The sequence below is a fragment of the Podarcis muralis genome, chromosome 13 (assembly GCF_964188315.1).
Source record: "Podarcis muralis chromosome 13, rPodMur119.hap1.1, whole genome shotgun sequence".
NCBI lineage: Eukaryota > Metazoa > Chordata > Lepidosauria > Squamata > Lacertidae > Podarcis > Podarcis muralis.
In genome coordinates this window covers 56,674,909-56,698,833 of record NC_135667.1, presented here as the reverse complement: position 1 = coordinate 56,698,833, position 23,925 = coordinate 56,674,909, and the positions used below count along the sequence as shown (strand labels likewise).

The 23,925-nt window shown below is 44.4% G+C and overlaps 1 protein-coding gene across 6 annotated transcripts in view; it reads left to right on the top strand.

Moving 5' to 3' along the window:
* IKZF1 (IKAROS family zinc finger 1) overlaps window positions 1-19,264 on the top strand; it is a 76,397-nt gene extending 57,133 nt beyond the window's left edge. For 3 of the 6 annotated variants that reach the window (XM_077917671.1, XM_077917675.1, XM_077917672.1), the window contains 4 exons: window positions 3,466-3,633; window positions 4,938-5,063; window positions 11,329-11,463; window positions 15,659-19,264. In XM_077917671.1, coding sequence (XP_077773797.1) covers window positions 3,466-3,633; window positions 4,938-5,063; window positions 11,329-11,463; window positions 15,659-16,365 — 1,136 coding nt within the window. In that variant the 3' untranslated portion in view covers window positions 16,366-19,264. The remainder of the gene's footprint in view (window positions 1-3,465; window positions 3,634-4,937; window positions 5,064-11,328; window positions 11,464-15,658) is intronic. The other 3 variants (XM_077917676.1, XM_077917674.1, XM_077917673.1) reach the window with 1 other exon arrangement.
* Window positions 19,265-23,925: the final 4,661 nt, after the last annotated feature.

Below are 23,925 nucleotides of genomic sequence, written 5' to 3'. Positions count from 1 at the left end.
TGTTCTCATGGCAAATGTTATCAGTGACACTCTTCTCTTTTTCCCAATTTAGAATATAATTTTAAAATTGTTCTTTATAAAAAAGAATTTGCAATATTTTATACAATTTAGCCTGACACATGCATCTTTTCCAAAGCAATTCACTTTTGGTATACTCATTTTCTTGAAGTATTAATGAAACTAAATATATCTAGTCAAAAGTGATGAGTATCCACTTGCTCAAAATATGACCGGAAGTAATTGCGATGAAACAGATCTTTGTGTCTATGTTGTTACAGCAGCGTCAAAGTCATAAATTTATGCTAAAAGGTATTTAGGAAGGCTAATGTTCTGCATATAAGTATCCCACAACTTTGCTCTAGTTTGCTTCCGAATTTGAATGTTTCTAGTCCTTCAAAGAAAAAGGGTCGTTTAACATTGTCAAAGGCTTTCTCCACATCTAGGAACATAAATATTGACGCTAAGCTTCTTAGAGTCATAGAGCCTATGGATTTTTAGAGTTGGAAGGGACCCTGAGGATCATCTAGTCCAACCCTCTGCAATGCACATTTCTAAGGTACTTCACTGCCCATCTCTTGACTCCCCCCCCCCCCCTAAAGTGAAAAATACGCTGCACAGAATTTTCCTTATTGCAATTCTACTTCAAATTCCCTTCATGGAGCTCAAGATGGTATTTTCCACCTCCCCATTTTATCCTCACAACAATCCTGCGAGATCGGTTCCCAGCTCACTCAGTGAGCTTCATGGCTGATTGGGGTTTTGAACCCTGGTCTCTCTGGTCCTAGTCCAACACTTCAGCCATTACACCATACAGGCCTTTCAGGTATCTGGGTCCTTTTCATGTATCATTTAATTGCATACTGAATTCAATGGGCCTTCCTCCCTATTAAGTGAAGACACTTACCTGTGGCTATAGGGAGTGTGAGAGTATTCAGGCCACCTGCTCCCCTTTCGCTGGCAGCTCTGCAGCTTTTGCAGCACTGAGTCCTGCCAGAATCCTGAGGGAGACAGAAACACCTGTGGAAACTGCAGAATATTTAGTAAACACTGTAACAGTATAACAGGCCACCCCTTCAGGGTTGCTCCTTTGGAGTTGCAATGAGGATGAGGGTGCCACTCTGTTTCTGTTTGTTTCAATTTGTGTTTATGAGAGTGCTGTGGTGGCATGTGATGCATGAGCACTCCTTGCTGAGAGGGAGGGGTTGTGTGACCTCCAACCTATTCTCTGGTGAGAGCTTAAGTTAGGGGCGAACAACCTAGGTGGGAGGTTATGTGATGGGTGGGTGTTCTCTCTGACTGTGGGAGTCTGCCACTGGGGTGTGGGTGGGTGTTTTGGAGGTGTTTGTGCTGCTGTCCAAGGTGCTGTCCAAGGCTTGGAATGGGTGAGAGGCAATAAACGGAAACGGAATCCCAGCCAGATGGAATCCTTGTGGGTGAGTGGTCCCAGGGGCCAGGAAATTAACCAGTTGTCTGTTCTGGATGGGGATGCCCTCCCTCTGCAAGAGCCGGTGTGTAGCGTGAGGGTACTCCTGGACCTCATATTGTCCTAGTCCACGTCTGTGAGTGCCTTTTACCAGCTTTGCTAGCTCCCACCATTCCTGGGCAGGAATAGCTTGACAACAGCCGTCCTCACATTGGCAACATCAAGGCTTGATTACTGTAATGTGTTTTATATGGGGCTGCCTTTGCATTGTTCCGGAAGCTACAGTTAGTGTAAAAATCTGCTGCACAGTTGATCTCTGGAGCAACATATAAACTACATGACATTTATGTTGAATGCATTGCACTGGCTACCAATTCAAGGTTTTACTTCTGGTGTATAAAGTTCTATATGGCTGTCTACCAGCTTGTCTGAGAAGCGCTCTCTCCTGTGACACCCACCCTGCCAACTTAGGTCTGATGGTGTCACATGACCCTGTCACAAAACAATGCTGCGGACTCCAGCACATGCTTTTAGTGTTGTGGTACCAGGTCTCTGGAATCCTTAGAGACGAAGCTGGTGTCAAACTTCATTATGTTTTAGATGTTTGTTAAAAACTATTCCCCAAACTATTCCAAAATTAGTCTGTTTTATTGCTAGTTTTCGTTTTAATGCTGTTTTATGATATGTATTATGTTTTACATTCTATTTCTGAGTGTAGTGTGGTTTTTAAATTCCTGAAATAAAGAAATAAGTGTTGTAAATGTAACTAGTGTTAAAATTAATTAAAACTTTAGTTGACTAATTAACCAATAAAAATGATTAATCACAGAGGTCAAAAATTAATTGGCCTATACCGAGAGGTAAGGGTACACTTTTTAGTTTTTTGGATTTTTAGTTTTTTGTTTTAGTGTGTTACTGTAATATGGAAAGAAAAAATGATAATAAAGATGGTCTTTCCTTCCCAAAATGCTTGGTAACTTTAGTTTATTGTCAGTGTTTCCTGGCTTACATCGGTATTTTAACAAAGTTCCTGGTAAAATGTACATTTATTGAAATCTAATTAAACTATTTAAAAGGCAAATGCTTAATCAACTTTAAAATATTTAGTTGACTAGCAGTTCTTGTGGAACTCATTGAAATAACCCAAAGAGCCTACCTTCCTCAAAAGGCAATCTTGCAATAAAACAATCGCATTTATAAATCGTAGTATCCCCAATCAAACTGGATAATGTGTGCTAATTTGCCCCAGTTGCGCTGGACTACTTTTCTAAAACAGAAGAAACAGAAGGACACATTAGCAGAAAACCTGAGTTGTCAGGATCCGGCCTCCAAGGAGGGTCAGGACTTCTGAATGGAAGGCGCAGCTTCCTTTGCTATGTCTTAACTTCTCTTTTCTGCCCCCCCCCCCGCCCCCCCAATGCTTTTCTCTGTCTCTTTCCTGATTTGGCTGCTTAGGGACAGCCAGGTAATGGAGAAGAAATTGAAAGGGAAAATACAGGGAAAATGTAAATGAAAAGAAGTTATTATAACTGTTATAATGAAGTGCCTTTCATTTAAATATAAGAATGTAACGCTGAAATGAACTTGTGATCCTGAAATGCATTTTTAATGAGTTTCCTTTTTATTTTGCTGCTTCAGTGGCATATTTTAAAGACCCTTTGAAAAAAGCCACATTAAAAAACCCCACCAAATGCCACAACATGCAAAATTGGATATTGGTTTATTCCAAAACTGCTGATCAGGAAGAGTGGCTCTTCAACACAAAATGTTGCAGTCACTTTATTTAAATGAGTTTGAATTTGCATTGTGATGTGCCATTCTGATTTAGAAAAAAAAATTAGATTTTCAGATCAAATTGACCCAGCCAGTGAAGCGTTAAGGAACTGGCAGGTTTAGTCTGAAAGGCTCATGTTATATCAAACCTGCAGCCGGTGGAAGTCATAGAGCACCAGTTGGAAAACAACTTTCTCACTGAAATCTTCCTCCTGTAACAATGTAAGAGTTTTGTTCTCACATATTTTTCCCTCTCATTCTCCCTGTAGGCGAACGCCCCTTCCATTGTAATCAGTGCGGGGCATCCTTTACTCAAAAAGGAAACCTTCTCCGCCACATAAAGTTACACTCTGGTGAAAAGCCGTTCAAGTGCCACTTGTGTAACTATGCTTGTCGTCGGAGAGATGCTCTTACGGGCCACCTGAGGACCCATTCTGGTAGGTGTCCACGTTAGAAATTCTGGAAACAATGTGCTTGCTGCCTGCCCAGGCCAGAGGTCACGGGCTGCATCTGCAACTGGCTCAGGATAAAAGATCTTTCACTTCATGTTTTCTCTGCCCTTGCCTTGAAATCAAAGGCCTGCTGGCTGGCTGGCAGGCAGATATCAGATATAGATGATAGAGATAGATAGATAGATAGATAGATAGATAGATAGATAGATAGATATCTGTGCTTGTCAGTTTGCCTCCCATGTGTGCTTGCACCCATTAAGCCAAGTGCAGCCCACTACCATGTAAGCTGGACTACTTGAGGGTCCTTCCATTCTTGCCGGCTGCTTGGGACTTTAAGAACAGGGAAACTGCCGAGTCCTTGGCAGGCCATAATACAAAGCTGTGGGCTGTGTTCTGTTTGGTGGATCACAAATTGCACAGGTCTGATTTAGGGCCAACAGTTCATCGGAATTATGCATAAGAATGAAGCAATTCAAGCACTCACAATGTAAGTAGCACAGGGCAAACAAAAATAAATAAATGCTGAGTTTCAAAGGCAGGTTTAAAAGAAGGGAAACTACCCTTCCTCATGTGTTGCATGAAGAACTGGAACTTGACTGAATGTAAGCACTAAAGTGAATTCTTCTACTGTTCCTGCTATGAACATGAGGCTGTCCAAATACACCTTCCCAAAGAATGTGTTAGGCTCAAGACAAAAGTGGAGGGAAACTGGAATCTGTGCTTGGAAATAGCAACGGTGTCCTACAACTTTACTACCCTACTTCACCGACAGTGGGTATGAGTACTGGCATTTAAAATATTTCTGCGACAAAACTACACAAACCTCCCATCTTCAGTATATGAAAAGCAAAATGACTGCTTCCAAACAATTTAAAGAATCAGCTGGGTGCAGCAGGACATCAAAAATGCATTTACCAGTAGATTTGTACTGAACACATACTTTGAATCAGGATTTGAACAAGTTCTAATTTGTCAGATTTAGGTCCCTTCTTATTAGTGTTCCACCCTTACTGGAAACTTCTACAAGAGAAGGTGGTAATTAAAACTTGCAATCCTATCCCACTTATCTGGGACTAAGCCCCATTGAATTCAACAGTACTTACTTCTGGGTAGAAATAGTTTCCTTGTGACATTATGCACCTAGAGTACAAAAAGAGTTTCTTCTTTCTTGTTTCTGAGTGGGTCACTGATTCTAGATGTTTGGATCTGCTTGATGCAGTTATTTGACTCTGTTATTATCAGGATTATTTAATTTAGCTTCTATAGTAAATTCCGTTTTCCCCCTGCAGTTGGCAAGCCCCACAAATGTGGATACTGTGGTCGCAGCTACAAACAGCGCAGCTCTTTGGAAGAACATAAAGAGCGTTGCCACAACTATTTGCAAACCATGAACCTCTCAGGCGGCCTCTACCCGGGTAAGAGTACTTAGCAGAAAGGCAAAACTAAGGCCTTGACTGTAATCCGTGCCGCTGCTGGAGCATTGCAAGCAGCATAGCCCCCCTTCATGAGCCGCCCAGGCAGTCTCTCCCGGGGCACAGGTACGTTAAGGGTCACCAAGGGCAGCAGCGGCACAGAGACATGCGGCCAGGGGCTTTTCAGTGTTGCAGAGAATGCTGGGATACAATCTTTATTGTGAGGTGGGGAAGGACTCTTCAGTTCCCACGGGTGGAGGGGGCAGGTGGAGAAGCCCCTTTGTCCTCCTCTCTGACTAGCCATTCAGGCAAAGGATTCCTGCTCGGCTTTTGCACTCCTCTGCCTTTTACCACCAGCCCCCCTGGGTGCCCCTGGACCATCTTTGCCTTCCTTTCTCTTGCTGTGCCTTTTCGTTTGCATATCCCAGTGGGGATACAGGCATTCCCCTTCCATGAGCCCACCAGCAGGGATGTCAACAGGAATTCCTGAGCCGCAGACACTGTACGACATGGATTGGGGCCCCAGCAGTTGGTTGGCAAGAGCCAGGGCCTGCTTCACTTCTCCGGGGGCCCTTGGGCACAGGGTATCCACATCACAGGTCTTACATGTAGAGGAAATACAGCTTTCATATATGTGATCCATATGAACAGACAGAGCACGATACTTCAGCATGAGTTGAATCTATTGGAAACCCCCATAAAAAAGTTCAGTTGATACAAGGAACCATCTTGGGTATGTAGTGCAGAATAAACACACCACACTTGTGAAGGTGCAGTGCTATTAACAAGGAGTTTGGGATGAAAGGTTGCCAAGGGGTCTTTCTGAGGATGGAGTGGTATTGTAAGGCAGTGCAACTGACCTGCCCCACAGATCTGCTTGTAAGGAAAAAATGAGCAGGGGGAGAACCTGGACCTCTTTGCAGGAAATCATAAAATCATAGGATTGAGGAGCTGGAAGGGATCCTGAGGGTCAACTATTAGTCTTCCTGCAATGCAGGAATTGCAACTAAAGCATCCATCAGATGACCATCCAACATCTGTGTGACAGCTCTTGAGATATTGGAAGATGGCTGTCATATCTCCTCTCAGTCTCTTCATTCCCAGGCTGAACATTCCCAGCTCCCTCAACCATTCCTCATCCGGCTTGGTTTCCAGACCCTGGATCGTCTTTGTCGCCCTCCTCTGCACACCTTCCAGCTCGTCTGCTGTGCAGAACTCAGTAGAAACCAGCCCCATAATCTGCCTGCTTGCTAGGCTTACATTTCCTGTCTCTGCTAAATTATGGATTTTGGGGATAGGCATATAGATGTGTGAGGATGCACAGGATTCATTGTGAGTTTTCCACAGTTTTGAGGAGGAATAGTTTAGGTTTCAGCCTTACATAATGACATTGTTCTGTTCCTACTCTTCCCCCCTCTCCCTGCTCTATTTACAGCCCTGCTACTGTTACTGGGTGCCATTGGATGTTTTGGGAAACAAAACAAAATATCATCGCCTGCTAAAAACAACAACCCTGTTTAGCCAAGCCTCACCTTTCTCAGCATCTGGGCAGGCTTGCCTAAACAGGGTTGTTGTTTTTAGCAGGCGTCAAAAAGAGTACAGTGAAAGACCTGCTTGATCTCAATAGGCAGGGAGTTCCCGAGTGCAGGTGCTGCCACTCTGAATGATCAAGTTCTTACCAAGGCAGAATGGGCATTACGTGGCACCTTTAGCTGATCAAACTGCTCAAGAGAGCACACGCAGAGTAAGGCCGTCTCACAGGTAAAACGGTCCCAAGTTGTTAAGGGCTTTATATACTTAATACACTAATAGTATACAATGGCTTTATATACTAATAGTAACACCTTGACCTTGCCCTGTAGCAAATGGGCAACCAGGGCCGCTCTCTGAGCACAGGTCTTCTATGCTGACAAGGCCTCAGCCCCGTCAGCAATGGTGCTGCAGCCTTGTGAAGGATGTCCCTGCAAGGAGTGGAGATCCACAGCAGGACATGTGCTGCAAGGAGGGGGAGGAGTACAATTCTCGCCTTCACTCTCCATTCCCATGCTTCTTGCAAAGCTTGTAAAAATCATTTTCTTTTAAAAAAAAGTACTCTGTTTAGACTTATTTATTAATATAAAATAAGCAGCATTAGCAATAATTATTTTAGAAAGGTTCACATTCTAAACATTCAAGTTAACGCAAAACATTTGTGCATTATGAAACCTCAGCTCTGAGGGAGAGGCTGGATTGCAGTGATCTCTGTGCTCCTCCATGGGGAAAGGGTCTGCATTGTATGAGAAATGAAATGAAAAACATGATATTAATATATGATGAATAGATTGTGAGAGATGAGATTAAAGAAAGCTTGTGTGCTCTGTAATATATGAGACTGTGACTCAGAAGCTCAGAGAACCCTTAGTCCCTTTAAAATGTATTTGCTTATGTATTTATAAAGCTAACAGTACTACAAGCACTACAACCTTAAATGCTCCCATACACATAGGAAGTCTTGTAATGGAGAGACAGGGAGACATGATAAGAAACAGAGCAATTAATGTTAATGGCTACCATCACTGCCTCAACAAAACAGAATTCAGTGGAATACACATTTGAGAAGAATAACTCCAAAACAAAATAATTGTCAGAAACCAGAGTCAGGTGTAGGTCAGCAATAAAAAACACTGGGGTCCGTGAAGTTAATTATTCAAAGAAACTAAAACAGAGCATGCCTAGTGGTCACAGCAACCCTTCCCAGTAGGTCTTGCTTTAATGATGGCCCTTCCTACCGCTCGCTAAGACTCCTCCCTCACAGCAGAAGGGGGAGACACCCTGGATTCTTCAGCAGCCTGCCTCCTCTTGGCCTCTTAACCCCCTTCTGCTTCTGCCTCTGGGTCTGAACTGCTCTCTGCCCCAGACTCTGCCTGCTCACTAAGCCCTGTTTCCTCTTCAGCTTCCGACACCTCCTCCTCCTCCCAATCTGCTCCCTCTGACCTCTCATTGTTGTCCCACCACCAACCCCCGGAGCCTTCTTCCCCAGGGGGTTGCCTTAGGGGTTCCCTGGATGGGGCTTCCCAACACTCCTCTGCATCCAACCAGCCTGTGACAATAGTATTAGTATCCAAAACATTATTAAATATTTCCTGGGTTCGAAAATACTGTGTGTGTGTGTGTGTGTGTGTGTGTGTAAAATTGAAGGTCACTAGTGCTCACCACTGGCTCACCACATTGGCAACCAGCTGCAGAGCTCACATTTGACTATTGCAAAGTTCTCCACCATCCCTTGTCATATCACAACCACCAACTGCAGGTGGTGAAAACGACAGCCTTGCTTGACTAATCTCTGGGTTCACAGAGTAGCTTAAAATAAAGTATCTTTCTTACTAATAAACTTTTGCTGCTTTGAAGAGGATGAGCCTTAAATTTCAGGAAGCTTTTATAAGTGTGCCATACAAGCTAAAGTCAAACACGAGGCCTCACTCCAAGTCAGCTTGTAAAACCCACTGAAAGCTAGTTTCAGTTTTAAAAGAAAACATCTCAGGAAGTTAATCTCCACTGGAATCTATCCTGACAAAAATCTCCACTCCCAGGGGACTAAACAAACTCAAGTCCATCCCCCTTTAACATTCTTACTCTTTAGGATTGGTTGAGCCCAGGAGTTCAGCCCCACTTCGTTACAGAGCCATAGAATTGGAAGGTAGTCCAAAGGAATTACAGCTGAAGAATCCCTGACAGATGGCCACCCAACCTCAGCTTAAAAGCCTCCAGCGAAGGAGAGCCTGCCACCTCCTGAGGAATCCGTCCCAACGGCTCTCACAGCCAGAAAGCTCTTCCTGATGTTTAGTCAGCATCTCCTTCCTTGTCATTTGAAGCCATTGACTCAGGTGGTCCCCTCTGGAGCAGCAGAAGACTAGCATGCGCCATCTTGCATGTGACAGCCCTTTGGATATTTGAGGGTGGTCATAATATCACCTCCCTCAGTCTTTGCTTCTCCAGACTAAACATACCCAACTCTTCAGCAACAGGGGGAGCAAGTCAGGGCAGCCCCCCCCCCCCCTTGTGACCTAACAGATCCCAACTTCCAAAGTTAACTACCAACTAAACAACCAACAAAAACAGACATGCAAGTAGTAATCCAGCAGGGGGGTGGGGGCCATCCAGCCTATTTCACAGAACGGCACACGTGTGATTGCCTGCTCTGCTGGAATCATGGGTTCCTGGGTGGAAGGAGCTCCCAGCCCTCAGGGAATTATTTCGATCCCATTAGTCCACGGTAGCTGGCCAGGAAAAGCTGAGAGACAGAGGAAGCCTTCACAGGTGTGGCAGCTGGATCCCATTCCGAGGGTTGGAAGGGACCCCAAGGCTCATCTAGTGCGGCCCCATGCAGTGCAGGAGTCTCAGCTAAAGCATCCATGACAGTTGCTTTAAAAGAGCAGTCATCCTTTCACACTGGGGATGCTCCAGGGAATGAGGGGCTCCTGGTAGGAGGGGATGCATAGGGATGGGCAACCTGCCCATTTTGGCTTCTCATTTTTCCTATCTTCAGTTCAGCACTCCATGGTTCCACATCAGTTTGCAATTATTATTTCTTGAAATTTCTCACAATAGAAATTTTTTTAATGTAGTTTTCCCTAGTTTTTCCCCTAATACATTTTTTAAAATAATGTTTTCACCAATATATGTATTTTATGCGTAACCTCCCTAGCATTTTTGTACACCTTGGCTGGAGAACAACATTGTAAAATTATTAGAAGTGCAAATTCTGTAGGATGGCTCTGTTTTGGTTTGTGTATGGATTTGAAAAATGCAGATCAGGTAGGTTTGTCTTTCATGAGAGCTGAATTGAATTTCTGACCCAAACCTGGTAGTTCCATCATTAGGGGTTTGTGGAGATTTGCTGCCTAGTGCAAAGGTTTCAGGTGTCATGTGGAGAGCCTGGTAAGACTGTGCTAGGGAGGAGTTATGCTTCCTCTTGAGGTCAATGTGATGGGAAGGAAATGTATTCATCCAGTCCTGAAAGCAAAATGTGGTTTGTTAGGTAAGCGTTTGGCATCCAGGACCTTCAGGGAGCCTTCTCTGAAATATAACTGGTTCCATGCGCAGAACACAGCTCTGTGATCTTGATACACGGATCAGATGGTAGTGTCAGAAGGAGGGGTTTGGGTTTGTTAGGCACTGGGGAATATCTGGGGACAAGCCAGACCTGTACAAGAATAATGGGCTCCACTTGAAGGAGGGATTGCAGAGAAGGCGATCAAGGAATTGTCTGCATCTGTCTTCACCGTAGAAGATGCAGGGCGGACCCCTGTGCTTGAATTAACTTCCTTGTGAAGAGGTCCCGAGGAAGAGACAAATAATGGAGGAAAACAAAGTTCTCTGCCTTGTTGACAAGTTTTAAACCTAGCAAATCAGAGACTGAATGACACCCATGCAAGAGTTCTGAAAGGACTCAAATGTCAAATTGCTCATCTAACAAAAGTACCATGTCACTTGATCAGCCTATCTGAGGAGTGGGAAATGGCCAACGTAGCACCAGTTTGAAAAAGAGGATCTGGGAAACTACAGGTCAGCTAGTTTAGCATCTGCCCTGGGAAGACTAGTTGTTTCTCTAGCATTGATAAAGATGCAACTGCCAAACATACAGAAGAGCAGACCTTGCTGAAACAGAACCAGCATGGCTTCTGCAGGGGTAAATTATTGCCTTTTGGGGGCGGGGTTGGGAGTGAGAGTCCACAAGAATATAGATCGAGATGATTCAGTTTTCACTGTGTGCTTTAGACAGAGAGCTCTCCAAAGTTCTCATGTTGGTGTCACACTTTTTAGACATGCATCATTTCACGACACAGTAATTCAATTTTACCAGCAAACCAGAGGTTAAACTAACCCCTTATAAGAGTGTTCGCATGACACACCTGCACACTGCACACTGTTTTTCTAACGTGTCACAACACACATTTTGAAAAGCTCTGACTTAAGAGTTAGTGGCAATTGTTAGAAAGGTCAATTCCATGTTAGGAATTACTAGGAAACAGACTGAAAATAAAACTGCCCGTATCATAATGCTATTATACAAAGCTATGGTGAAAAACTGTTACTACTTTTGGAATTTAAAAATGGTTTCGCAGTGCTAAAACAATTCATTCAGACTATGCCATCTGCTTTGAGAAACTAGCCTTGGATATCCCAAACTGCTTCTCCCCCTGTGCCTGCCTGTAGACTGTGTCTCAGCAAAGTTGGAACTTTCCATGGCTGTGTGTTTAGGATATCTTGTTTCTATTAATTTTTGCAGTCATGAAAGAGGAAACCAGCCAGAGCGAAATGGCTGAAGACCTGTGCAAGATGGGATCAGAGCGATCCCTTATGTTGGACAGACTAGCAAGTAACGTCGCCAAACGTAAGAGTTCTATGCCTCAGAAATTTGTTGGTAAGAGTTAAATGTTTGCTGCCTCCTTTACATGGTTGGATTTTTCAATTTTGTTTTTCTTTATTGCAACAGGAAGAGCAAAGTAATTAATTAAGAGATTCAGTTCCAAGCTACTCCTAGCTCCAGTCAGTAATTTGTGAAAATTTTGGGTCAGTCATTTAAGTAGCACTTTCAATCTCGGAAACATTTGCGGTGTTTTGTTTGTCGCAACATGATAAAGCACATATAAGATTTCAGATATATATCTGAAAAGACAGAAACAATTCCTCCTACCACATCTTTATTTTTTTTAAGCCCATTTTTGTCTTTTGAAAGTTTCCAGTGGCTTACCTGGGGCTTCCAGTGGTCTCTTGTTCAGGAAGTGATCAGGGCTACACCTGTTTAGTTTCAACAACCGCACAGAATCATGTGCTCTAAGATCATTCACTAGACTGCCGAGTGCCCTTCCCTGTCAGAGATTTTACCCATTTCTGCTTCTCCTTCTCTAGGGCACTTTACTGGTCTAGTGCTTCAACTACATTATCACATTCTCTGGTGTGTTTGTGTGTGTGTGTACACAACACACATACACACACAGAGAGAGAGAGAGAGAGAGAGAGACAGAGACAGAGACAGAGACAGAGACAGAGACAGAGACATACATATTAAGTTCACTAACGCAATTGTGTTTACTTTCAAAACATCTATTGGGAACAGAATTGCCAGGTCCTCTATGGAGAAGGTGGGTTATTGCATGTGGTGCACAAGAGAAGTGGGATAAATCATCTTATCCTGCCTAGTTTTCACTAAAATTATTATATACCTCTTCCCATCAGTGCATTCAGAGTAACTTAACAAAGCACGAAACACAATGCAACAATAAATAAAATTCCATCAATACAAATTGAAGCATTCAAAATAAATCCAGATGCACAGCAGAAATCATAAAACCACACAAAAATCAGAGTTGTAGAGCATGATTTCCTACTCCAAGAATTTTCACATAAGGTAGAAAACCTTCCTATAGAGGAGAGTGAAGTGGCCAGTTAAACCTCCCTATTTTACTTTTATTTCTTTACCAAATTTGTAGACTCCCCTTCATCACATCATAATGATCCCACAGCTGTAAGATATAAAGATATAAAGCAAGAATTAAGAAACCAATCAATAAAATACAGCATCATAAGAAAATATAAAGCTTAATAAGCAGCTATCACCAATTTACTTCAAATGCCCATGAGAATAAAAATGTGTTTGCTTGGCAGTGGCAACCCACCTGAGTTCCCAGCACCTGTGCCTGTAGGGGGAGGGAGCTCCACAGGAGCCACAACAGAGGAGGGCTGGCTCTTGAGCCCACCTGAGACATGGCGTTTCAGGTGTGGGGCATCACTGCTAAAACAGCTCTAGCCTTTGTTGCTCCCCTGTGGGCTTCTGCAGTTGTGCTTTTCTTGCAGAGCCTCCTGGGTGTTCTTAACAAATGGCTGATTAAATAATGTCCTAATAGACTTTCCTAATGGGGATGCGGGTGGCGCTGTGGGTTAGGCCTAGGGCTTGCCGATCAGAAGGTTGGCAGTTCGAATCCCCGCGATGGGGTGAGCTCCCGTTGCTCGGTCCCTGCTCCTGCCCACCTAGCAGTTTGAAAGCACGTCAAAGTGCAAGTAGATAAATAGGTACTGCTCCAGCAGGAAGGTAAACGGCGTTTCTGTGCGCTGCCCTGGTTTGCCAAAAATGGCTTAGTCATGCCAGTAAAGCGAGATGAGCGCCGCAACCTCAGAGTCGGTCACGACTGGACCTAATGGTCAGGGGTCCCTTTACCTTTTAATGGCAGATGCAGAAATGTCCCTGTCATTTTTTCCCCTTGCTTTCCCCCAGAATTGATTGGCAGGGAAGAGGGAGGCTCCATAGTCAAAGTACACGTCTATCCCATGAACGAACTAAGGAGATTTGACGAGAACATTTTTTGTGAAGGTGGTGTCCCGCTTTGGGATGAGGGCAGACTCTCACTTCCTTATCCTCGTGATAAGAAGAGCTGCCAGATTAGAAGAACAGCATTTCCTGTCAGTTATTCAGAGTGTGGTGAAAGAAGATACCATAATGACAGTACAAATTTAGAGAGGCACAGGCTCAGCTTCAGAAGGTAGGGCTCATGTCAGCATAGCACCAAGGGAGCCCAAATCTCCCCCCCCCCCCCGCCCAGCCTCATCTTTGCTTTCTTCACAAAGCGGAATCTAACCTGCCCTTTGGATGATTTTATTTCTTTGTTCTCTTTTGCATGATCTTTATGTGTCACCACAGTTCAGTGTAGTCTGTGCTTAATTTTTAGAAAAGGGGATGCATAGATTCAAGTCTGAAATCTCACCCCCTAAATTTAACCCTTTCCTCCATGCCATTGTCCCAGGATAAATGACCTCTCCCTCTTCTCCCCCCCCCCCCCCCCGTGCCATATGCAGACACATCCAGGCCTGCCTGCTCATTCTAAGGAAAAGCAGTTTGGGGAGAGGGTGGCTTTCAGCAGTGGAAGAGGAAGGGCATTTAGACTTTCCCCTTGCCGTCACCTCTCTTCTCCCTCCAGCTGGCTTTCCTTACCAGATGTTTTTGCCTCCACAAGTGTGCATCTGGAACCTCTCTGAGAGGAAGTGGGGAGTTGCAGCAGAAAAGTGGTGGAGGAGAGAACGTTCCCTGCATGCGTCTTGCACAATGAAAACCGCCCTTTCCCAAAGGAGTCTGCATGCAACTTGTAGCTTGGCCCTCATATTGAGTCCCTGCTCCCTGGCCTGCTCCCCTGGCCCTGCTGAGCATGTGTTGTGTGGGCAAGGGAGATCTCAGGCTCAGTGCAGGACAATTACAGGGGTCTCCTTTTCTTTCTGCTTCAATCCCGCCCAGTCATGGCCTTCATTCTGTCCCAGCAAAGACTGGGCAGCCTGCTAATTTCTATGGGGAGGAGAACTGGGTGAAACATTTCTCAACCCACCTGCACTTCTCTGTGCAGGATCATCAGCAGGCTGTGTTTACAATGGGACAGGTGCTGCTGGGGGGGGGGGCGTCTTGCCAAGCCCAGCTGATGACCCACAAAGTTCACCCTTTCTGATAGGAAACACTAACAAGTAAAAGGAATTCCAAAAACAGAAGGAAGATTTGACAGAATTACCAAGATCCTTTTGAAATGTGTATCTGTGCTGATCAGGAATGTAAAGAGGCAGCAATTTCCATCCCTTCCTGGGTTCATCATGGGTCCCTCACAATCAGGGCTGTTTCTATTCTGCTACGGTTCAACTTCCACTAAAGCTTACATTATTTGTCTCACTATCTGCAATGGCTGAAACATATGTAATTAATGACACAATTAATTTCAGTGTAATGGAAACATCAAAAACAATGCAAAAAGTAATGTAATGTAATGTAAATGCAGAAAGAAAGAAATAATGTGTAGCCTTAAACAACAATAGTGACTTATCACTCATATTCGATTGCATGATTTCTGTTCATGGCCTCTGACAAACAGGCAGATTGCGGGAATTTCCAGTCATGTTTCCATTTTTTATGGAAGTCTCCAGCATCCTTAGTAGGGTTTGCATAAGCAAAATGAATTGCAAGCCTGAAATGAAATATGATCATTCTTTTTTTAAGAAAAAAGATTCAAATTTTTTAATCTAGATTTTGAGATCAGACACTGGAGTCCATCTCATGTATCAGTTCCTGCAATTAATTTCAAATGCCAGTCTAAAGAACTGGATATAGCTCATAAAGTTGTTATTGAATATCTGATGTAGGGGATTCTGAATCTGGAATTTAAAAAATTGCTACTTAAATGATAAAAATGGCGACTTAGTTCATTTAAGGCAACAGTTTCATGCCATTAAATCTAGGAATAATCAATATAGCGTTTATCTTTAAATATCTAGACTACTTTTTTGACCAACAGTGATCTTCAAACAATGGCTTCCAATCATGAAACAGAATAAATACAGTTAAAAGCATATGGCAATTACATTGTTGAAGTGCATACCACATACCAATTTCCATTACAAAATATTTACATCTCTGCATATTTTCTCATAATAGCAAAAAGATAGCAGCAGGGCCTGAGAGCTGTGATATCTCTCTGTGTTGATTTGTCTTGCGTTCTGCAATGCCACTCTCAGGTCTGATTGAGTAATGGAGATGTTTCAAAGGCATTTCAATCCCAAGCCTAATTTATGACTATTTTGGATTGCAGGTGAGAAATGTGCACCTGATGTTCCTTATGATGCAACCACCAATTTTGAGAAGGAGAATGATATGATGCAGACCCATGTCATAGACCAGGCTATTAACAATGCCATCAGCTACCTGGGGGCAGAGTCCTTGCGCCCGCTGGTGCAAACCCCACCAGGAGGCTCCGAAGTGGTGCCTGTCATCAGCCCCATGTATCAGCTTCATAAGTCCCTTGGGGAGACCAACCTGGCTCGATCCAATCACTCCGCTCAGGACAGCGCGGTAGAAAACTTGCTACTACTTTCTAAAGCCAAATCCATTTCTTCAGAAAGGGACCCTTCACCCATCAACAGTCAAGACTCCACTGATACAGAAAGCAATAACGAAGAACGCAGCGGCTTAATTTACCTAACAAATCACATAGCACCCCATGCACGGAACGGCCTCTCGATAAAGGAAGAACACCGGCCATATGACCTCCTAAGGGCAAACAGTGACAGCTCCCAAGATGCCTTTAAAGTAATAAATGGCAATGGAGAGCAAGTGAAAGTTTACAGATGTGAACATTGTCGGGTTCTGTTCTTGGATCATGTAATGTACACCATCCATATGGGCTGCCATGGCTTCCGCGATCCTTTTGAGTGTAACATGTGTGGCTACCACAGCCAGGACAGGTACGAGTTCTCCTCCCACATCACCCGAGGAGAACACCGCTACCACATGAGTTAAAACTACTTGTATAGAAATTGTCTGGAGCTCCGTGAAAAGCAGCAAGGTCGGGTCCCTGGAAATGAACTCTTCTCATAGCATGCATGCACAATTCAGTTTTCTACTCTTAATATTGATGTTTTTATTGCAAATATAAGTCACCCAAATATAGTAAAGTAGGAGTTTTTGTAGTTAGGTAGAAAAAACCCATTCTTGCTAGCACCTCCCCCCCCCCCCCCCCCCCCGCTCTTTTCTTTCATCCAAGGCCTTTATTTGGGTATGAGTGTGCACAGTTTTGGTTGGAAACTAGAAAAACAAAATTAATGTTATCTTTTTCTGTGGTGACACTCTGAAAATACACTTCTTACACCATACATAAATTACGATTTCCTATAATGATTTGGTACATTCACTGACTAACCAACACCAATAATCCACATTTAGAGTAGGTTTTAAAAGCTCTTAAGTTTTTTGGGTGGTCCCAGCCGTATTGAATCACCTCTTGAGCAGAATTTGTTTGAGCCATGATCTCCAAAAGCTGAACAGCACAGGTGTCATCGTTGCAGATTATTCAGAATGTGCTTAGTTTTGGAACGGAGCATGTCGAGAAGAATCAAGGCAGCATTGCCTCGAACAACATGGGGGGAGAGCATGGCTGCTGCTGTGCTTGTTAGGAGCGCTATTTTGTGGGTTATTCTAAACAGTCTCAGAAAAATCTGAGTTGCAGCCTTTGCATCATTTAACTTATGGGAAATGGACTGCTCTGGTCAAACCCAGACTATGTAAATGAAAAATTCAGGGGATTATGAGTAAGATCCAGTAAAAGTTCAACCCAATTCTTATCCAGATCCAAATTAAGTCAGTTGGAAACTCAGTCTAAAGAAGTACTGAGGAAAAGGTCATTTGTGTAGGCTCACCGGGTTGTATGTAGGACCCTGTCCTCTATCACAAACTACTTGCTGAGATTATAAAGCAATTTCTAATGCTGTGAATGTGAATGAGGGGGAGCAGTTTCCCTATTTTTAAGGTGTGCGGGGGAATTGCCACACCTGTGCAATCTACTGTGGATATAGAAAGGGATCATTGGGATAGGGCCATTTTGCAGGAGTCAGTCTTTGAAGTGCAACTTCCACATGACAAATACTGCTGTTGTCAGGTTTAGGCTTAGAAATGATGGAGTAAATAAGGTGGTAAGTTAAAGACAAAAGTTGTATATGTAAAAACAACTGTGCAAGGCTGTTTCAAACACATTAAATGTATTTGTGTAACACACACTTTCCAACTGAGATTGCACAGTTTCTGTTGGTGGATTTAGCACATAATTAATTAACTTCTTGTCTGCCTTGGCAAGACACTTTTAAATCATAAGCTGAATCTTCTTTTTAATGAAGCTTCTATTAAAAATGAAAGTGCACGGGGTTTGGGTTTGGTCTTATTAATTATGGCGGGGGTAGTGTTTTAAATCCCACAGTTAAACTGCATCTGCAGAACCCACACTTTGCCTATTTCACACTGGAAAGTGTCTTTTTTCCTTTCCTGTGTCTTTCAGCGCTGCCCCACGCTTGCGGAAGGGGTCTTGCACACATGACTCAGCAACAAACCCAGATTTGCTGGTCAAGAGGGAGCTGTTTTACACACACATGGTATTTTAACATGCAACCTTTCTTTAAGAATGCACTGAAAAAAGGTAATGTGTGAAGAAACCTCAGACAGGATGCTGCACAACGGCACAAAGCCATCCCTGATCCACCCCATTCCTTCATTCCCAGCTGTGACTAGAAACCTATTTTAGAGCAGCGCTCGATGTCACCTTTATAACTGAGGAGAAAAAGGCCTTTATAGTTACAATTTCTGGCCTGTCAAAATGGTTGGGTCAGTTGCAAAACATTATCAGTCTTATTCAGCCATTTTTTTATCAGCACACGCAGCTCTCCCCTATCTGCAAGGATTACGCCGTTCATTTCAATGGAGGAAACAGATCCATGTCCACATTCCTTTGGCTGTGCAGCTGAGTTCCTGCCGCTGAACTCAATGGGCACAAGTTTGGTGCAGTGCAGTGCTGCTCTATATATGAGAATTTGTGCTGCTCCATGCCATTTTTAACATTCATGCATACCAAGAAAGTTCTGTGTTCATATGTATCATAGCTGTACTTAAACAGATATTAATTAATACGTTATCAGTGCCGGCGTGTTTCTGGTTCTAGGTTTTTCTATTCATGTTGCAACCAGTGCTTTTTTTTCAGGGGGTACTCGAGTACGCAGTACCAACATCTCTTTTTGGGGAGAGTGTTGTTAAAAAGTGTGGCACTTACTGTAACAACTTCATGGTGAGTACTGGGACCTATTTTTCTAGGAAAAAACCACTGGTTGCAACTAAGTACATAGGTACCGAAGGCAAATACAGTTTAGTGAGTTAGCATATTAGTAAGCTACACTTTATCAGAATTTGTGACTTGCTGTCTGAACTGTCACTTCTGCCTCCTCCATCCTCACCCCTCCACACACACCAAACCCATAATGGTCGTTGTTTTGTTTGAAAATGAAAATGTCCTGGTAATTTCTTTTTTAAAAATGTATGGTTTTGAAAAACTGGACTCTGAGAACTTATTTTATTCTGGATTACTTATACTCTCAGAAAAGTGGGTGGCTCAGTTCACATTGATGTTTGTTATAATAGATTGCCTCACATCTGTAAATAGCAGCAAATCAAAAAATGCTTTTCAAAAATCGCACAATGTCCCTACTTTGGCGTTGCCTGTTTGTACTTGTACTTAACACATTTTTTTGTTGTGGATTTATATTGTAATTGCAGTTATCTTTTCGGAGCAATGTATTTAAAACAAAATGAAGCAAATTTCATAAAAAATCTGAATGTTAGTAAAGTTTTGTCTGAAGACACAGACATTTCCTTTTGTAAACACGGGGTATTTGGAATATTTATTCTAGGAAAGAGAAAGTGTGGCCTGGTGGGGCTGCGGTGGATCCTTGCATTTACAGCATACTGAGCTAGGCCAGCCTCTGGCCTGATCCAGCCCGGCTGCTCTCACTGCTCATTGCAACCTTCATCCTTGCAGCTTCAACCCACCAGAGGACACCTTCATGGAAGGAAGAAAGCTACAATGGCAACCTCCCCTCGTCAGGGAACTGGAACTGACATTTAGAGGCAATTAAGAGAGACTATTCAAAGGCCAGCAACTGCCAGCAGTTTTGCTGCTGGCTTCAACAAGAAGCAAACCACATTTTCACATCAGCTTCTAGCTATTAATATTTTTAAAGTCCTCTTGGAAGCTTATAATTCAAACTCTTCTTATAAGGGTTTTTAGTGTGAATTTTGCCTAATATGCACGTTTTTGCAAAAACAAAATTTTATTTTCACTAATATATGCATTTTCATGCACACTTCACTCCAGTATATGCATTTTTTGTACACGTGTGAATTTTGCAGGCTGGCTGTGTTTGGGTTCGCATATGGCTTCAGAAAGTGCACATTGGGTAGGTTTGCCTTTAAATGCAAACTGACTCAAATTTCTCTGCCATCCCTATGTATTCAGCTGGAGGCAGGGATGGCACATGAAAAAAAAGCTCTTGCTTATAGAAAACTAGCATATTCCCCCCCCCCCTTTATATCCTAGATTTCCATGTGTAGCATTTTCCTTTGTTCAGATATGACCAGTATGCGCAGTCTGAAGTGGTACAGTCTAGCAAGGTTCCACTATATGATTTTGACACATTCCTTTGGGAAGTATAAAGCCAGACATAAAGTCAGCTGACTGCTGGGGTCAGTTGGGCTTCAGGGTACCAGGATTTTATGATCGGTGCTCTTGGAGCACAGTCCTGTCTCTAATATGATTGGTTAACTGATCAGAGATGTGTAATCAACTTTTAACAATTTGATTTGTAAGGTGAGCCTCAGCAGAGGATTTCACGCATTTGGCCGTGGGACCGAGTGTGCGTGTAAAGCGTCTTGCACAAGAGACAGTATTCTTTGGCCACCGCCATTGCTCAAACTCCCTGCATGTCTGTTTTTTTAATCACAGCTGTGGTCTACAGAAAGCTACTCACTACAGAGGTTACATAATGCTACACAGCAACACTGAAGACAAACCCCATAACTTTAGCAAGATGCTTAAAATTCTGATTTTCAAAGAGTAATGACTTAATAAAGCTACTGTGAATGTAAACACTGCTTAATTTTTGCACATTGCCTCACTATTAGCCATGCAGTCAGACTCAGGAGCTTCTACATTTTGTGGTGATTCAGCATTTAAGAGGAACACTTTGCACATGCTCAGAATCTTGACTCAAACAAAGCAAAGAATGTAGGGAAACACTCTGTAAAGCCAAGACAATGGAATCACTGAACCAGTAGTTCAAATAACAGTGCTGTAAGAAGAAACACTTCACAGATGAGTATTCTGCCCTATTCTATGATTAACATCATGTATGTGTGGCGGTTATTTGCACATATAATATTACTCACAATATTTGCTCATCACTGCAAGTACTACATATATCGACATACAACATTTATAAAATACAGTAATTAACGAACAATGTTCATGTAACTACCATAAGGTGCAACTGACACAGCATACCGTATATGCCAACCGGCAGGACTGCAGTTGAACAAGTTGACTCGCCCTTGCTCTGCTCCCAAGGCCTGTGGATCTCGGTGCGTTTTCAGCTGTCACCCGAAGAGTTGAAGGGGGAGGGAGTTCCATAAGTGAGGTGCCACTCCTGAGAAGGCTCTCCTATATGTGTCATGGCCCCACAGACCACACTGAGGGAAAGAGCCACCGGCAGAGCCTCCCAGGAAGATTTTAAAGCCTTGACGTGGTCAGTGCTGGGGGAAGGGGAAGAGACACTCCTTAAAGGACTTTGGCCTTAAGGGCATTTGTGCTCTAGTCCCAGCACCTGCAAGAGGGTTCAGCAGCTCACTGGGAGCCAGCGCCATGTCTTCAGGATCATCATAATGTGGCCCCACCTTGCCCCAGAGGCAGGGTCGGCCCACTCATGAGGTAAGGTAAGGTGATGCCATGCAGATAGCAGATTTGGCCTCCAAGGAATGTATTGCGCACTGCCATCGCCACAGGGGCAACATCCACTGTGGCATGCTCCTTGGAGGCCATATCTGCCGCTCCCATTGCGTGGACAGGCGGAGTTCCCACATCCCGAGCGGTCCCCCCCGTCATGTGGAATAACGACTCAAGACAACGTGCTATGGGATTAAATTGGCCACAACTTTATTAAATTTCAAATGTGGGTAGACCTTGGCTCAGGCATTGGGCGTTCTCCCTCCCCAGTCCCCAGCCGGGGACCTAGGGAGCTTCAGGGTTATCCAGTGTGTGTGTGGGGGGGGATGGGCCGGCTCTGGAGAACATATGTTCAAGCAGAGATAGCCGCCCCCGTTACGCTGCCGCCGCAGGGGAGAGCAATGACGACCTTTCGGCGTACGGTCAAAGCCTCCTTTCAGAAACCCCCTTTAACGGGGAACCCTGGTATCGCCGCCGCAAAGAGGAAGATGGACTAAAGGATTCCGCCCAAGGCCTGATACCGCCAAAGTTGTGACGTTTTGCTACGGGAAAGGCGAAACCTGCCAATGCAGGGAAATTCCTTTCCGGCCCTTTAACAGTGACCTTATCGTAGCAGCGCCCGCATACCTGTGAAGAAAAGTTAACCTGCAAAAGAAGACATTAACTGAAGGTGGGTAGGGTGGGAGAAGCTCTGGAGCCAAGTGAGGATTCTCAGGTAAGATCCTCCCTCTATTGTGTGGGCAGGTAATCCCTCCCCTACCTGGCCTGATCTCCTTGGCAACGCTTCCCCCAGGTGGGATTGGACAACTGACTGAGGTAGGCGGAGACCTCCAGGTATCCCACCTGAGGGAAGGCAAAGCCAAGTCTATGCTGTTGGAGCCGCTCCAGATCTAGGGGCTGCACGCGTCCACGCAAAGGGCGCCCCCCGTTTTAAGCAGGGCGTGGTCATTCCTGACAGACCCCAGGCCACCTTGGCGAATTGGATGCACTGCTGGGATCCACCCCCCCCCTGTGCGCCCAGTGTCAATCTTTATTCTCCCCACCCCCCATTAATGATGTAGATTTTAACTTGCCCCTTCTTCCTGGACGGCAGGGAAACCAATTTGGGGTTCACTTCAGGAGCCAAAATGTCTTGTGTCGGCCCTGTCCAGAGGCAATGACATTCTGCACCAGACAGTCTTCAGAAGCACATTGCAATAATCCAGCCGGGAGCTTATCCGAGAACTGACTCCAGCAGTTGGTTTCCCCAGCCCAATAATAGCTGTAGCTGCTGAAGCAGTCAAAGCAGCAGAGGCACTTTTCACTCCGTGACACTGGAATCTAAGAGTACCCCCCAAACTCTGTAGCTGTTCCCCATATCTAGAACAGGCTGTCTAGTCAATTCTCTGACCAAATAATCAGCTACTCGTCTTAATCAATTTTAATTTATTGGGCTCCACCCAGACCATCAATGTCCAGCACTTGTCTTGCACAGCATCCCCTAATTCGCCTGCGTATCTGTGGCACAGCACTCCAGTCCCCCCCCCCCCGGTGATACCTCCCAAGGGTTTCTTATAGATGCTAAATAGTGTGGGGAAAGAATGGGCTCCTGTGTATCCCCAGAGGACAACTGCCACGGGGCCAAGCAGATCTCCCCCCCGTGCTGCTCTCTGTTAGCAGCCCCTGCAGACAGGAGCAGAACCGCTGCCACTTCCAGTCCACAGAAACACCCCAGGAGGAAGCTGGTCAAGGCTATTGAAAGTTGCAGAGAGGTCAAGGGAAATAAGCAAGTGCTGCCTACCAAAGATGAACCGAGGTGGATTGGGCTTCACCAGATCTGCCTCAACTGAGGGGTCCAGGGCAGCTCAGACACCAGTGACTTTGCCCTCAAGCTGCTCGTCTGAGAGGCCTGCTGTTTCTGCCCCAGAGTGGACCTTGTCGGTCCATTTTCCACCTGGAAGACCTCTTGTAAGGCAAGCCACTGCATGGCCACAAAGATGGCTGCCACCACCACCACACAGTAGGCACATAAAACTATTAGAAACAGTCAAATAAAACCATGATGCAAAGGCAGGTTCCTCTTCTCAGGATCTCGGAGTCCTAGAAACTCCTGGAAGCTCTGGGAGGTGCCCTGAACGTTTATCTTTCCCAGCCATACTTTAAGGCTCATGGGTAGCAGCAGGCAGCCGCCAGAGTTGTTCCTGCTGCAAATCTCACAAACCAACACCTTCCTGTCCCTTGGGAGAAAAGTGAAGGTTCTGGTTTGCAAGCAGCTCTGAAAAAGAAAAAGGGGAGAGGAAAAAACCACCTCACAGCAGATGACAGGCCTGGGCTGGCCGGGTGAGGAAGTTAATCAGCCTAGTGCAGCCTGTTCGGGATGAGGCCCAGCAGATGTGAGTCTCTGAAATGGCAAAACGGGAAGCAGATGTGGGCTCTGCTTCTCCCCATGCATAACTGGGAACCAGCCGGTTGGGGAGGAAATTTGCATAACAGGGATAATTTGGTATCAAAACTACCCCCTTGAAATGATCTGCATGGATCTGGGTGTAGTCAACACTTTTCACTTC